This window comes from Micromys minutus (assembly GCF_963924665.1).
Source record: "Micromys minutus genome assembly, chromosome: 20".
NCBI lineage: Eukaryota > Metazoa > Chordata > Mammalia > Rodentia > Muridae > Micromys > Micromys minutus.
In genome coordinates this window covers 9,725,468-9,742,141 of record NC_137955.1, presented here as the reverse complement: position 1 = coordinate 9,742,141, position 16,674 = coordinate 9,725,468, and the positions used below count along the sequence as shown (strand labels likewise).

At 41.5% G+C, this 16,674-nt stretch overlaps 1 protein-coding gene across 3 annotated transcripts in view; it reads right to left on the bottom strand.

Annotated features, from left to right (window-relative positions):
* Positions 1 to 3,063: 3,063 nt before the first annotated feature.
* The window catches only part of ERCC8 (ERCC excision repair 8, CSA ubiquitin ligase complex subunit), a 33,254-nt gene continuing 19,643 nt past the window's right edge, over positions 3,064 to 16,674 (bottom strand). For 2 of the 3 annotated variants that reach the window (XM_080933522.1, XM_080933523.1), the window contains 4 exons: positions 15,840 to 15,964; positions 12,580 to 12,777; positions 9,544 to 9,627; positions 3,064 to 4,026 (listed from right to left, as the gene is read on the bottom strand). In XM_080933522.1, coding sequence (XP_080789648.1) covers positions 3,961 to 4,026; positions 9,544 to 9,627; positions 12,580 to 12,777; positions 15,840 to 15,964 — 473 coding nt within the window. In that variant the 3' untranslated portion in view covers positions 3,064 to 3,960. Of the gene's footprint in view, positions 4,027 to 6,669; positions 6,737 to 9,543; positions 9,628 to 12,579; positions 12,778 to 15,839; positions 15,965 to 16,674 lie in introns of all 3 variants that reach the window. The other variant, XR_013975448.1, reaches the window with a different exon arrangement.

Below are 16,674 nucleotides of genomic sequence, written 5' to 3'. Positions count from 1 at the left end.
GGAAAAGTTTAGCCCAATCACATTACCAAGTAGCAATGTATGAGCAGTAAAGACCATATGAAGAAATCTGAACTCCAGGTTTCACAAATGCCCCTTACTTTTATTTAATATACAATATAATTGATGAGCACTGTCTGAGTGTTTTTCTCTGTGAATAGATGTCATGACCAACCACAGCCAACATTTAACTGAGGCTGATTTAAAGCTCAGAGGTTTAGTTCATTATCTCTATGAAGGGAAGCATGGCAGAACACAGGCAGCTAGGGTGCTGGAGAAGCTGAAAGTTCTACATCAGAATCAGAAGGCAGCAGGACGAGTGTGTGACACTGGGGCATGCTTGAGCATCTGAAATCTTAAATGGATGCCCAGTGACAGACTTCCTCCCACAAGACCACATCTCTTAATAGTGCCACTCCCTATAGGCCTATGGGCGCCATTTTTATTCCAACCATCAAAAGGCCCATGGAGACCAGTAGAAGATCCAGGCAGGATCTGCATGATGTAAGAGCACCTAGTACTTCAGCCACTGACTGAAGAATCTTCTGCTGTTTTACGAGAAGACACAATTATGTAACAATCAACAAGCAATAATTTTGTTTTCCATTAGCATTCATTAACACATAATAGGTTTCACTACACAACTTAGCTAATATTTAATATACTCGAAATTTCATACACAGTAAATGACACACATAACAATCAATTAACAACTCTGCAGTATGTAAACTGTGAGATTATGCAATTATGGGCTTGCCAATGGGTCATTTGCTAATTACACATATACATGTGGCACAAACTTTTGTCAAGTAGCATTCTAGGTGCTTTTGATGTGGTAATAAGCAAAATAGATGAAGTCTTTGCCCTCGTGGAACATTTTCAGTCTAGAAGGGAGAGCAAGGCAAAGCACATGAGATCATCTTGAAATAGTATCTTCATGAATTTATAGGATGGTGCAGCCTGTTGAGATTTTAACAGAAGAAACTGTGATGGTTTGTGATGCTTGGCCCTGGGAGTGGCACTATTAGAAGGTGTGGCCTTGTTGGAGAAAGTGTGTCACTATGGGGCTGGGCTTGGAGACCCTCCTCCTAGCTGCCTGAGGATGGCCAGTCTGTTCCCGGCTTCCTTCAGATGAAGATGTAGAACTCTCAGCTCCCCCTGCACCATGCCTGCCTGGATGCTGCCAAGTTCTCTCCTTGATGATAGTGGACTGAACCTCTGAACCTGTAAGCCAGCCCTAATTAAATGTTGTCATGTATAAGACTTGCCTTGGTCATAGTGTCTGTTCACAGCAGTAAAACCCCAACTAAGACAGAAATCTACTAGCTAAGTGCTTTTGTATGTCAGAAATATGCTTTTTGTTTTTTGTGATTTCATAAGATTTCTTTTGTTCCTTGCTACAAATGATGGTGTTAGCTCAGCATATTAACTTAGAAAACCAATCCACTAATCAATGTTCACTGTATACTTCAGATGGAAACATTCAAAGTTAACTCGGGGGTGTGGGGAGTCAGTAAAGGGCTTGTGGCCTAGCAGGAGGGAGGTCAGATCACAGGTACCTGAAACTGTGGTAGTACACATCTGTAATCGCAGTGCTGCGGAGGTAGAGACAGGAGGATCCCTACAGCTTGGTGAGCAGCTAACGCAGCTGAGCAAGTGGCTCTCTTAATTAAACAGTAAGGTGGAGACTGGCTGAGTAGGTCAACCTGTGGTCTCTATATGCACCTACTCATACATGTGTGCATGCCCAGCAACCCTTTACCCCTCCACCCCAGAGAGAGAGAGAGAGAGAAAGAGAGAGAAAGAGAGAGAGAGAGAGAGAGAGAGAGAGAGAGAGAGAGAGAGAGAGAGAGAGAGAGAGAGAGATGCGTGGGGGGGGGGGGGTGGAATTTCAGTTTGTGTTCATTCCACAAGGTAATAACAAACCGTCAATCATTAACTGAATAAAAGGTTTTCGTAAGTTAATTGCTTTAATGAACTAAATCAATCCTTTCTCCTCTTGGTTTTGATTTTCTTTATTTTTGGTCAGGTGTTTAGTCCCTGTATGAAGATTATCTAATACAGAAAATGTGGAGCTGGAGAAATATCCCAGTACTGTTTTTCTAGATAACCCAAGCTTGGTTCTTAGCATCCATAGCTCTCTATAACTACAGTGCCAAGGGGGTCAGACACGGTGGGCTCCACAGGCATCTGCCCTCACCTGCGCATGTGCACACAATAACATCATAGAAATAATAAAAATAAATCGTTAAAAAACTGACACTGAGGGTAAGGTCCGTAAGTGGAGTAAGGTTGTTGCTGAGACAGATATGATCATGTCTCACAAACTTTGGGGCTAATCTGTAGGAGAAAGATGTTAAAGAGTTTAGAGTTGTGGGTTAAAGAACATCTTAAATGTTTTAAGTAGACTTGCTGAGCTCATAAAAACAACATCGAGAGACACTATGAAGTCCAAGAGGAAGAAGGGCCCAATGTGGACCTGAAGTAGAGGCGTTACATTCACCCATGTCCTGATAGTCTGATTTGCACGTCGGATGAAGGGTGGTCACTGCTCACTGTCCAGATTTACTTTACAATGAGAAAGCAGAAAGATGATAAATCTACAGTTAGTCAAGAAAGAAGCATGAAAGAGCTTAAACTTGCAGAGTGGTGTGGGGATGACAACAGAGAGAATGCTCAAACTCTGCACCTACAGCCAGGCAGGTAAAGCCCCACTGGTCTAAGCCCCACTACATAAATATGAAAACCCATTAGAAAGCATAGGGCGCCAAAGTGAGAGCCTCTGCAGGGTTCCCTACTCCGAGATCACACGGAAGCTGCTGCACCCATGGCCCGAAGAGTGAAAGGACATCAGCACTTGGTGTTTTCTATGTAGTGTTAATTTTCCAGCCCTGCAAAATTCAAGTTATGTATCATGGAAGCTTGCACCAAGATTCCACAAGAGCCACTGAAAGCAGGTAGTCCTTCCTACAGTGAAGGACTGTAACCTGGATTGTTAACTGAAATAAATGCTTTCTCTCCTATTGTCTTTGTTCAGGACATTTTATTACAGAAATAGAACCGAAAGTAACATGCACGAGTTTGCACACACGCACACACACAGGAGTGGGGGAGATGTCATAATAATCACTTCTGAGTTGACACAAGAAAAGAGCAAACATACAGTGCATGTTTACTCTAGATCCCTGCATGAATCTTGAGTTTCATAGAAAGGAATTGAGACTGAGTGCAAGCTGCCCTCTGAAAGTAATACGAAGTGGTCAGAGATTGCCCACGTGACACAACGTTCAGACTGTAAGATGTATGAACTCTTAACATTCAACATGCAGGGAGAGGATGTTCCATTACAGGAAGCCATTTAACTTCAGTAAAAAACAGAGTTACCATGTCATCCTTGCAGCAAGTATTGCTTATCTAATTTTCCTTGCTGAAGTCTTCCCTAAAGGTGGGGCCTCTGAGACCACACCTTTCAGCTGCTCAGATACATAGAAGACTGGCTGAGAATAACTCTGTTCTTGTGCTGTGCCCATAGGGGTTGGCCCACCACTGTGGTGAATGGGCTCAAGGAAACAAGTTTTGATTAATTAACCTATAAAAGTATATTTCCGGGTTTTATACACATTAATCTCATTTTAAAACACAGAGGGTAATATCCTAAATTCAGGATTAACAGGCTAGAAACTGACCGAAGAGTTTAAGAAACAATGAAACAAATAAGCTCACGAACGAAGGGGGGGGTGGGGGGTGGGGGGCGGGGTGGGGGGGGTGGCACTTGGTACACACCTCTAACCCCAGCACCTAGGAACAGAGGCAGGAGAATGGCTGCAAGTCTGAGCTGAGTGTGCGCTGTACAGAGTTCCAGGCTAGCCAGGGCTACACAGTGAGAGGCTGTGTCAAAACCAACAATCCTGGGAAGAACGGCCCCGTGCGGAGTGCACACAACAGTGCTGTGAAGGCTGACAGTCACCCATCCTCGTCACTGCTCCAGGCATCTGCGAATGCTGGGTTCAATTGGGATTTGGTTGGAGCCTAAAAAAAAGAGAAAAATCTATTTTATGTATTTCATAATTTTAACCTTATAATGGTTATAAAATAATCATTAATAGCATCGATTAGATTACTTGGAAACTATATTACTGCTAGTTTAAAAACCAAAGTAATGTAAAGATAATGTAAATGCATTTAGATAGCTACACACTGACGTCCTGGAGCTGAGACCGGAGGCACGCCCACAGCAGACTGCAGTCAACCCCACAAGTGCCGGTACCTGTGTTGTGTGGATGAACTTTCCCATTAGAAAACAAAACAGGATTTGAAGAATATTTTTACCAATGAGGATACTATAATTCCCCCATGCCTCTTTAGAGACAGCTCTTACTCTAGTCTAGGCTGACCCAAAGATCATTACAGTTCTGGGGTTACGACGGTTGTGAACCCTTATGTGGGTATTGGGAATCTAACCCACGTCCTGAGCTATCACTGCAGCCCCACGCACTACAGTTTCGTAGCTCAGCTGGTTCTCAGTTGTGACAAATCCCCTGCTTATCCTCCTGAGGGCTAGGATGATAATGAGCATGTGGCCACCAAGCCCCACTGAATAATAAAATTTGTAACAAAGTACTGTGGGTTATTATATGACCACATCTGTTTGTTTGTTACAGATGATAAGGGGCTTTAAAGATTAATTTCTTAAATTAGGAATAGGTCTGTTTCTTATTTGCAGCTTTGCATCTGGTGTTTGATCTGATCCAGATTTCAACAGCTACACAAATGGCAAGCTTAGTGTTAAGTTATCTTAGATATAATGCCTTTTCTAACATAGGGAAACAGTTTCTGTGCAGGGTAACCCCTAATAGGATCGACATAACAGAACATTACAATTCAAATGGAAAGCCAGAGTTCCCACATCTGCTAGGTTATCTAGAAAACATACCGGGATACAGGCATTCTGCACAGTTGTCAAATAGACCAGAGCACACCACTACACTTAGTGGCTATCACTAAGACGTACAATAAAATTTTCTTTACATATTAACCTATGACCAAACTCCACCGCTCATTTCCAGCCAGCAGGAATGGAAGCCAGAAATCTACTCGTGATCCAAATGTTTGATTCTCATGATAAGGGCGGATTAATAGGGTAATTCCTTACAGTTCAAACATGACTGCCAGCAAAAATATTTTCAGCTGCGTGTGGTGGGACATGTCTGTAAACTTTCCACTCAGGATTTTGACAATTTAACTGCTAAACTAGGTTGTTCAGAAAGGGCACTTGGGTGTGGGGTGACAATTCTCTCCTGTCTTTAGACTTTTAAGTCTGCCTTAGATAGCTACCGAAAATATCCTTTGGGAATAAAAGCGAAAAAAGTTCATATGTTCTAATTCCATTGTGAAAGCCCAATGTATAGTCTTCTAATCATTTTAATTTCATTTGAAAATGCAACAAAAAAACAAATTTATATTTCATTATGAATTCTTTTTCTTTGATGAACATAAGGTTTTGACACATCTGTGTACATTTACTACTTACAGGAGTAGACACAGGTTTGGACATATCACAATAGCACCAGTCTATTGTATTGCCGAAAAAATCACAAATAAAACACCAACCCGAGAGCTGCAATTTGTGGATTTAGTACATAGTTACCACTCGAGAGTCCTCCTTTGGTTTTCTCTTCACCTCCTCCTCCTAGTGGACATAGATCCGTGGAACTACCCCCCCTCTACCTCTGCAGGTCTCTGGTTCTACAGACAGCTGTGCATGTTATGGGGATGACAGCTTGAATATAGAAAGAGCCCAGACCAGGACCAAAAATTAAGGCTTAAAACAAAGCATCACAGAGTTTCAAGTGTCTGGTATTACTGGAAAGTCTTAGAGTTCCCATGTCAGCTAGTGATACATCCATATAGGTGCTAAGTAGAAACGGCTGCTTCCTGGGCCAATGCCAATTTTTGGGGGGGGGGAAGTGGGAGAAAGAGGCTGAATCTTGCTTTTTGTAGCCTAGGCTGTCTCAGTCCCCTGAGTGCTAAGATTACAGCAGTGAGCATGCACACTCAGCTAAGTAGGATTCTAGATAAGAAGACTAGAGCTGTAGTGTATCTTTCCTATACATCTCTGGCAGTGAAAAGTACTCAGGAGTTAGACTGGCTCGAGTTGTCCTTGCCAATTAAAAAGTCTGGGTAAAACCAAAACAGATAGATTCTTTAGATATAATACAGCAGCCTGCCAAGTAAACAATGAATTTAAAGACCACAAAAATACATTCCTGTCATCTAAAGTCTTTTAATTTCTATAGGTAGAATTAAATTACTCCTTTAAATTCTGAGAGAAACTCTCAGGCATTCTGCTTAGGTTTGAAAGGAAAACGAAAAACAACTTTGGCTTGACAATCATTTATATGCATTTGAAAATGCCACAGTTGTCCCAGGGTACTAGCTGTTCAGGGCAGAACAAGCTCTGCCCTGGGTCTGCCTGGCACTCAGGAGGAAGCGGTGTGTGCAAATGTATGCTCTTTGTGTTATGCTGAGCCATGTGCAGGGCCTCCTGGCAAATGGCAAGTTACTCATTTAGCAGCTGAGGGAAAAACATGAGTTAAATTGTAAACGTCTACATATGCAACCAGTTCTCTTTCTATCCGACTTCTCTGTTAGGGTGCACACATTCCAACTAACCTGTAAACGTTTACAAATAACACTTCATAGATACAGCACTTTACTGAGAGTTATTCACATCTTAAAGCTGAAAACAGAAAGAAACTATATTTTATTTATTTATTTTGTTTTTGTTTGTTAAGACAGGGTTTTCTGTATAGTCCCAGCTGTCCTGGAACTTGCTCTGTAGTCCAGGCTGCCTTTGAACTCAAGAGATCTACCTGCTTCTGCCTCCCAAGTGCTGAAATTAAAGGCATGTGCCACCACACCTAGCTTATTTTACTGTTTTTGTTGAAAATTTATTTTTAATAAAAATTAGTTTTCAATTAAAAATAAATAAAATATGTACATGTATGGATATATGCCTGAATGTACAGCTGTGTACCACTCCCATGCCTGGTGCATGCAGATGCCATTGTGAGCCATTGTTTGGGTACTGGGAATTGAACCAAGGTCCTCTAGAAAAGTGGCCAGCACTCTTAACTGCTAAACCATCTCTCTGGCTGGCAGCAGTGTATTTGAAAAGATTAAGGCTTTGTAGCTCCAACACTTAAATGGAAAGCTCAACTCGTTCCATCTTTGTGATATAGGGCTTCACCGTGTTGGGTGAGATTGGTTTCCAGCCCCCGCCCCCAGCCTCTGAGGCGCTGGGATCACTGGGGTCACAAGCCCGTGCCCCACACATGCTTCCGTTTGTGTTCATTTCCCGTATGCACAGTTGCTATAGCTGAGGTCACCACAGCCATTTAGCAAGGAGATAAATGTAACAAGCTACTTCTTCATCTCAAATTCTTACCTCTGTGTGATGTATCACAGTAGCTTTATTTTTAATTTTTTTTATTATTTTAAATTGGCAAAAGCAGAACAAAATAATTAAGTAAAAATGCAAAATAAATACCTAAATCAAACTATTCGAAAATCCAGTCATCCAAAGATGATTGTATGCTAAAAGCAATCAAGCCAACTGAGACACGTGATGAGATCTGAACACACATAGTTGGCTTTGGCCTGTGGCCTAAGTATGCATGAATGTGCCTTTTTCTCTTTCACCTGGTTTAAGATCCAAGAAAGTAACTTCCAGGCTTCACACTGGCTGTCCTGGTAGCAAATTCAGATAGAAACTCTATCTGGCAAATAGCTATTAGATACTTCCAAGGTTACTACCCATGTAAAGCTCTGTTTCTGGTGTCTTCTGACATGGCCCTCTTTTTATAAAGGAACAAAAGATAAGAAAAATATCTTCAGAATGTTGGACTTGCTTTATTGATTTTCTTCCATTGAATTACCTATAGGGCTTCTTCCATCTTAAAAAAAGAAAAACAAACAAAAAACCAAAACTATATCCAATTATTTCATTCATATTTTTATATCCTTGACGTTGGGATAAATGGGAATGTTTAACAATGCTTTCCAGAAAAGTTCCTACGATGACATCTTAGACATGTTTAATTACACAGCAGTGTTTAAAGACCATCACACTTAAGCCTGTTCCTGTCACCAATGCCCGTTATAGTAGGATAGCAGGTAAATTCCCCTACTGCCCACTAGAAGGAGGTCCCTAGGATATGATCTCATTAGTGCTCAGTTTGAAAACACTGTTGTAATGTAAAGTAAGAGAAGCAGGCCTCAGGCCTTTGACCTCTGTGTAATACCTTCATCTAAGGCTTTTTATTCACACTGTCTTACTATATGAGGCAGACACTGAGATTGCAGATCCAAGTGTGGACTGATAGAGTCTGACATGTGAGCAGAGATTATAAATGTCATATACCATAATTCAAAAGTTAACTCCAGCTTTTTCCTGCCCACAGGAAAGAGCCTGCCATCCAGAGTGAGGAAGACCCAGGTACTTGCGCCAGGGCCATAGCTGACAGGCAGGTAACATAAGCATCTAGGAGGCTAAGGTAATGTTGGATGCATGTGTCTGCAGGATCAACTTAGACCAATCCCACTAGGTGACTTGGAGACATCAGGAGCGCTGTTGTGTGGCATTACCACTTAAAGAAGAAGCAGGGCTTCTGTCCACTTGTCAGTCTTGTTAAACGGTGGATCCTGCCAATGAACAGACAGTAAATGCTGCCAGCCCCCAGCCTCCCTGCTCAAACGTGGTATGGAGTTCTGGGTAAGGGGAGGATCCTAGCAATACTCCTCACTGCGAAGGCAAACTCTTCAGAACAGCGGAGGGGAAGATTTGCTGTATTGGGCACTTGTGTCCTGGTGGCTTGAAGCCATACAGGAAGCAAGCAAACAACAACAGATGAGGAATACTTCTAGGAACCTACCTAAAACTAGTTAGAAATATGACAGCTTCGGAGAATAAATTTATACTGATGCTGCTTAAAATAATCAACAGAAACAGTTAAACATTTGAACGATGACATATAAATGACAGAATACTAAAGAATTAAAAATGTTTCCATATAGTAGGTAGACATGGTGGCTCCCAACTTTAATCCCAGCACTTAGGAGGCAGAGACAGGTGAATCTCTGTAAGTTTGAGGCTAGCCTGGTCTACAGAGTGAGTTCCAGGACAGCCAGGACTACACAGCAATACCCTGTCTTGAAAAAAAAAAAAAAACAAAACAACAAAAAAGTTTTCAAATAGTTACTAATGAAATGAATGAGGGTTACTGTAGCATGTCAACCAGAGAGACTCTAAATTATATGACAATGAATTAACTACTATCTTAGAAACAGTAAATAAAACCTTCACTAAGTAAAACCAAGAAATTATACATCGTTTTAATATTTTCTAACTTTTTATACATGTATGATAATAAATTATCTGTACAACTGGAAAATTGCAAAAAAACTTTTAACAGCTTCTCCCATATAAATAAAACACTAATTCTCATAATTAGAAATCATTGCACATTAGGTAAAAATACCACTTACTTCACCATCATCATCAGGAACTGGGTCATATGAAGCTGGTACCCAAGCAAGAATATTGCAGTCCCTGCTCCCACTGTAAAGTTCCTGTAATACAGGAGACAAAGACTAATTAGCTTAAAGCTGGAATGAGCTGTATCAAGTTTTGAAATGATGAGATTAAGCAGATTAGTTAGGTTAGATTAATTCCACTAATTTAATTTCTATTCATTAAACAAAATATGATGTCCTTCACTTTTTAAAAAATGTGATACCTTTAAATTTTGTGCATGATGTAGGTATAACTTTGGAAAAGTGCTACAAAACCTTTGGCTATCCCCTGAGATTTCACGCCAATTCACACCCTCTATAGATGAGAGCATCAATTGCTCTACTGGAGTCGTTTAGGATGGCTGATATTATATGGAGCTTTATTTTATTCTCTAAAACAGTACCGGGTATGTCAGCTTACAAATACGTGAGAAAATCCTACAGAAACCCAATGCTTTAGTTTCTTCTGTCAATACTTATAAGCATTATTTTAAGCGTGAGAGAAAGCAAAATGTATAATAGATTTTCTTTGGCAAAAAGCTGAGGCATCTGCAATAAGGACTCCAATGAAGACATCACAGGTTTCTATGAAAAGACCCATTGACTTACAACAGTCTACCTGGTTGCTCTTCATAAGAGCTTCAAGACTCAACCCTGTCTGTTGAGACATTTACTGACTAGAAGGCCCCGTGGACTGATGCACAGTTGTGTCAATGTCTTCATAGACATAGTGTTTGCCCTCCACTGAACAACACTCACTCCCCTTCCCAACAAAACCCAAATACATTCTGACCATGCAGTAAAATAAATACATAGTGTTTCTGATGTGTTCAGTGACTAAGTCTGGGTTTGAAGCAGATAAACGCATGGCATTTGGCTGGAAGTGGTGGCATATGACTGTAACCCCAATGTGCTTGTGTAGTGGAGGGAGGAGGATTAGGACTATGAGAGTATGGTCTCAGACCAGCCCGGTTTATACGAGAGCTTGTTTGAGAAAATAAAGTAGAACAAAACACCATAACACAGGCAGAGCATTTTACCCTTGTCTAGCTGCTCAGGAACTGAGAACAATCTCTGTCTCAGAATTAGTTGAGTTTTTAATTTTAATTTAATTTAATTTTTTCTTTTTGAGATAAGGTTTCATACTATAGCCCAAGCTAGCTTCGATCCTAGGTTAACTTTGAATTTTTGACAATATTTATATATTTTACACATATGTACGTGTGCATGTATGAATGTCTTGTCAATGTGCATGTATGTGAATCATGTGTGTAAACGACATGAGGAGGCCAGAAGAGGGCGTCAGATTCCCTGAAACCAGAGTTACAGCTGATCATGAGGTGTCGCGTGTGCTAGGAAATGAACCCAGGTCTCTGTGAGAGTAGCGAATGTTTTTAACTGCTGAGCCATCTCTCCAGCTCACCCTTGGTGTAATATTAACTGACTCTCAGCCCTCTCTGCTAAGAAGCTCCGGTGTAGAAGAAAGTTGTACTTACTGGTCGGAGTGTCTTATTTAAAGTTGCGGTTGTCTCAGAGACTGTTTTCTTTGATTCTTTAGATGAGCATGCATTGCTATCTAAATAGGGTGAGTCATATCATATCTCTGGCACTTTAGAATTCTCTTCTCAGAAAAGAAATTGACTACTATATACTGACTACTCAGGAAAGACACTGGCTTCAGAGTTGGAGTAGGGTCCTAGGAAGCCCCCTTGAAGATGCTGTGAAGAGTACTGTGGAGTTGTTCAAGAGTTCTAAGAAAACAGTCAAAAGTGGGAACTGGTATAGTAGAAATTTACCAGCCATCTGGATATATCGTTTATCATACATTTTAACACAACAAAACAACCCAAAATACACACAGACACACCCCAGGCTGAGGCCAAAATAAAAGGTAAATAACCAGGCTGCTATGGAAGCATGAAGCATTGAGTTCAAGGCCCATGAACCCTGTGGAAAGCTGTGGTGACACACAGTGTAGGCAGGCCCTGGGCATCAGGGGATCAGTCACAAGACGGCCAGGGATGGATACCGGCCAGTCCAGCTTAGGTTTAGCGACACTGTGTCTCAATGAACCAGGGCAGAGAGTGATAGAACAGGGCATCCAAAACCACAAAGCCCGATCCAGAGTTAACACGAAAGAGAGAAGCAAGATGTTCAACAAAACTCCTAAGTACTGTAATCATCTCCATAGCAAACTTGGCTGAATTTAGAACCACAGTGTCTATGGAAGTGTTTCCAGAAGGGTTGTTTGCTGAGGGAGCCCCAGCATGGACGTGGGTGGTATCGTCCAGTAGGTTGGTGTCCTAGGCGTAGCACAAATGAGAGAGCAAGCACATCAGCGATCATGCATTTTGGTCACGCTAACAAGAAAATTAACTAATGTAAGTATTTAAGGGATTTTGTGGGGCTGCTGAGGTGGCTTAGTGGGTAACACCAGTTGCTGCTATGCCAGATGAGCAGAGTTTGATCCCAGGACCCTGAAGATGGAGGGAGAGAATCAACTCCTATAAGCTGTCCTCCGCATATCCCAAGGTATGTGTCCTCCCACACACAAACAAATGAAACTATGTGAGTTGTGTGAATTAAAAGGCAGACCTTCACTAACCCTCTCAGTATCTAGCCACTATAAAAGCATACTTACATCAGCATCTGGCAGAAAACAATTACTCTCAGATTCTGATGTAGCTACGCAAGGCATACTACATTTTGGAAGCAAGCAAATAACCTAAAAATCTAACCTAAAAGATTTTGTTAGATTTTCAAAGGTTAAATGGAGTTCATATTCAAAGGGAAGACAATTTACTCCCAATCAATTGCACAGTATTATACTGATTCATTTACACTTTCGTCTGATGTCTATTCAATAAGTACTAGGGCAAAAGTAGATAGATGGATCATACTTTGATTAGAAGTGAATGAGAACAGAACCACAACTTCTGTTTGACACTCTCTGAGTCTGGCAAAGCCTGCCATCTAAGCACTGTCAATTCCCCTAAGCATCACTCTTACCTGGAAATTGGGCTGAAACACACAGCAGTCGACACTTTTGTAATGTCCCTTAAGCATGGCGAGCCGTTCTCCTGAGTAGACGGCATACATGGCAATGGTGCTGCCGTAGGGAACAAACACAAACTCTGAGCTGCAGCCACGGGAGACGGTGAACTTCAGCCCTTTCCTACTGCCGTTACACACCTTCCCATAGTTCACCTGCAGGGTTAAATTGTAACGTTACTCACTGCTAAGGCCCGAGTTAAAACAGCAGCAAAGATGAAGCAAACGCTCCATTTATTATGGCATCCCATAGAGAGGGCCTTTAATGTAAAGAACCCAGTATCTTAATAAAAACTAGGGCCAATGACACAAATGAACATTTTATATTTGAAGAAATAGAAACTATAAATAAACCCACAAGGGATATATGATGCAACAGAGACAAACTTGAACCATTTCCCACTGTCAAACTCCTTAGAATCTTCTCTGCCTTTCCTTCTTTCTTTCCCTTTTTACAGGACTCATGTATGCTACATGAGACCTCTAATCTTGCTGCATTTCTCACCTTTGGTCTGACTAAAATTGTAAGAAACCTTCAATACTGTTAAGGGTAAAGAGGGCATGTTATTGGTGTTATAATTAGGCTATTTCTTCAAGAAGAGACAATGGGTTAATATAAAACAAACTAGGAACATGTCTTTTCAGGTGGGCTGCCCTGTTCTTAAGAATGTGCTGTCATACAACCCACACCGTAATCTGACCCTCACAGCCACTCTAAGTGCGCAGGTGAGCATTCTCCACGTGGCTCACAACCTTCACTTCTATCAGAACTACTCACTGAACGGTAAAGACATGCTTACTTCCTGATGTAGTAGCGGCTCCTGGGACTTTATTTTAAGGAAACAATTAATCGGCAGAGAGTACAATGCCCAGAGGACTCGGTGCAGCACCATGGTGGACCAACGGGAAGTATTAACTGGTAACTGAGCTAGTGCCTTCAGCCACCCTGTGGCAGCAGCGGTGGGATCTGAAATCTGTGTTAGAGGTTCTCTCAGACTTAACCTCTAAATTCCACTCTTCTCATCTGCTAACTGGAAATGGCACCATTTACCACAGCATTATTGCAAAAATACAAGGGAAATCATGCACATTACGGCACCTGGGAAATGAAGGTTACATCCAGATTCATTGAGTCCACTCACTGATTCCACTGGTTAGGAAGAACACTCTTCCATTCCCACAGATAAGCCAGTAAGTACTATTTGACTATGGGGAGGCGTGGCTCCAGAAGCTAGAACGGGGTCCATAAGTGGGGAGGAGCCTTAGGGCTGAGGGGAGAGCAGAACACACATGATATAAAAGTAGGAGGGGATTACTGGGTTAAAATGGGAATGGGAAAGGAACAGGAGAGGGGTGCACTGGGTTAAAGAAAGTAAAGGCTATCTGGAAAATCCTTATGGAGACCTTTTATTAGAGGAGTTTGAACAAAGGTACCATGCATGGATAATGCCTCCCACAGAAAACACAGTTAAATAAAAATCTTGCCAGACATGGGTTATTTCCCTAACAAGGTATTGGTCAGGGAGAGCCCAGAGGCCCTTAAAACAACAAGGATCTAGCCATTGCTCTTGCTTGCCCACCATAATGGTACAGCCCTATTGCTGAAGATGCCATTTACCCTAGATGCAGTACGTAGAGAAACCAAGTTAGAATTGACCCCACGTGTCATCTATGCTATTGAGCTTTCTGTGTTGAAAGGTACTATGCAGGCTGCTAGGCAGAAAGGTCATTAATGAGCCTAAAGTCAGTGACGGTCCCTGAACACAACAGTAACAACCTGCCATGAATGTGCCCACTGGTGCAAGAGTGGTACAAACCATCTGAGGTCATCAACTGCTTCCTGAGTGGGTTGGAGGTCCCTGTTATTGTAAACCCAGTCAAAAGCCCAAAGCTATGGAGATCGTACGTCCTTGAGAAGACCATTGCTTCACTAAAGAAATATGAAATCCAAATACTTATGTTCATATCCACAGAACTTTCAACCTTGCTTCTTTCACAGTGAGCAGCAGCTAGTGCAAAAACGTATTAAAGTTCTGAGAATGAGAGCCTGTGTGTGCTCAACCCCATATGGGACACCTGCATTAACCTTGGAAGACTTAGGAAACATCACAGAGAGGGCAGAAGGAAGTGAAAGGCCAAGTAACTCAGTCAGTGTGTCTTGGCTAGCATATCCTTGATGCTACCATCTCTGAATGTTTTCTATTCTTTCCCTAGATTAACTCTCGAGTAGCTGATGGGGCAACTCTTCTTTTCTTCCAGGTCAAATGTCAACTTCTCAATTAAGCCTTTCATGACTGCCCTATGAAACCCAGGCACGCTATCTTCCTAGTATCTTGTTTTTTTCTAAGTTTTTCCTGAGATAGGGTCTTGCTAGGTAGCCTAGACTGGCTCTGATACCACTAGGTAGCCTGATCCACCTGATCATAGACACACACCAGGCTCCTCCTTTCTCCGCAGATTCACTTTATACTCATCCACTGACTGATTTGTTTTTTTTTTTTTTTTAAATCCTTCCTATGGAAACCTCCCAAGACCAGTCAGGTTTTCCTGTGCTTTGTCTATTGCTGCACAATTATTGCTAGGCAACTAAGGAAAAGCTGAATATATACTTAAAAGAAGATATGGAAAAGGAGAAGGCTGAGTAGGGACATGGCATTACACAAGGAACAGAAGAGGCTAAAATATGAAGCCAATGCCTGAGCATCTACCCTGAGACAGACAGAAAACTACTCCTCACCAACTGGAAGGGAGGCTGGGGTGTGCAGCCTCATGGCAGGGTACTTGTCTGGCAGGCACAAGCCTCTGGGTCTGAGGCCATCACCACAGACACAAAATGACTCCATACAGCATAAAAATACTAGTATTTGCATAAGTAATCAGAGCGACCCTCTCAAGAATTTTAAAGAAAAGCATCAGCTAGAATGAGTAGGTAAGAAAAAGAATATGATTAATTTTAAATATAAAATTGACTGTCGGTAACAACTGTTTTCAATGTTTTAATTAGAAGCATCAGGTACATACCCTTCCACTTCATCACTGCTGTAGTCAGAGGGGTATGGGTGGGGTGGCTTGCCCTGACTTGAGAATTAGTGTTCACATTGAAAGAATCTTTCTAAAACACATTAACAGCCAAAGGCAAAAAGTGAAGTCACATCTATGGCAAAGTCCAAAGCGTATAGCACAAACCGCTCACTGCAAGGCCCTTTGAACTCTCTTACCAGTGTGTTGTCCCCACTGGAGCTATTCCAGAGCCGCATTCGGTTGTCTGTGCCAATGGTGAGCAGGTGAAGCCCGTCACTTGTAAAACATAAGCCATTAACTTTCCCATTGTGAGCAGTGTTTGCTGCAGTGAAAACACATTTGGTTTATGTTTTTCTGTATCGAGCATATATCTAAACTCACTAAAGAATAACTGGTGAATACTTCAACTATAACTTGACCATACTTTGGATTCTATGAACATAATAAGTGACATTAAAACAACCATAAATACAGAGGAAAAGGATAGGCAGACAAACTTGCTAAAGTATAACTTTTTTCAGTAAGTAAATGGTGCTATTAAATTCAATTAAATGTACAGTTCAATACCAAAACTTTAAAGACCTTTCAACCCTTTTATATAGTCCCCCAATCTAGAAATCATTTGACAAAGTATTGACAACCTGTAATGGCCGTGTCTGCCTGGAATCCCATCACTTGGAAAGCAGTGGGAGCATCCCGGTGTACCTAATACACTTCTAGTCCAGAAGGAGTACCCGCTACGACCCAGACATTAAGTCCCTTAGAAACACGTTAAGCTGAGTGTCGTGGACTGTACCTAACTTCCACTGACCACAACTTGCAGTTTTTATGGTGACATGAACGCACAAAACATTGCTATTTCTTTAATCTAGTGTAGCTTTCTGTGTAAAATAGAATTTGTATTAAGGGAAAAATATTTGCAAACTATGTTACACAAGAAGTTTTATGTCTGCAACTTTGGAGGCAAAAGCAGTCTTCACAGTTATTTGTATCTTGGGAGAAAGAAACCCATAATTAAGTTTGATTCACAAA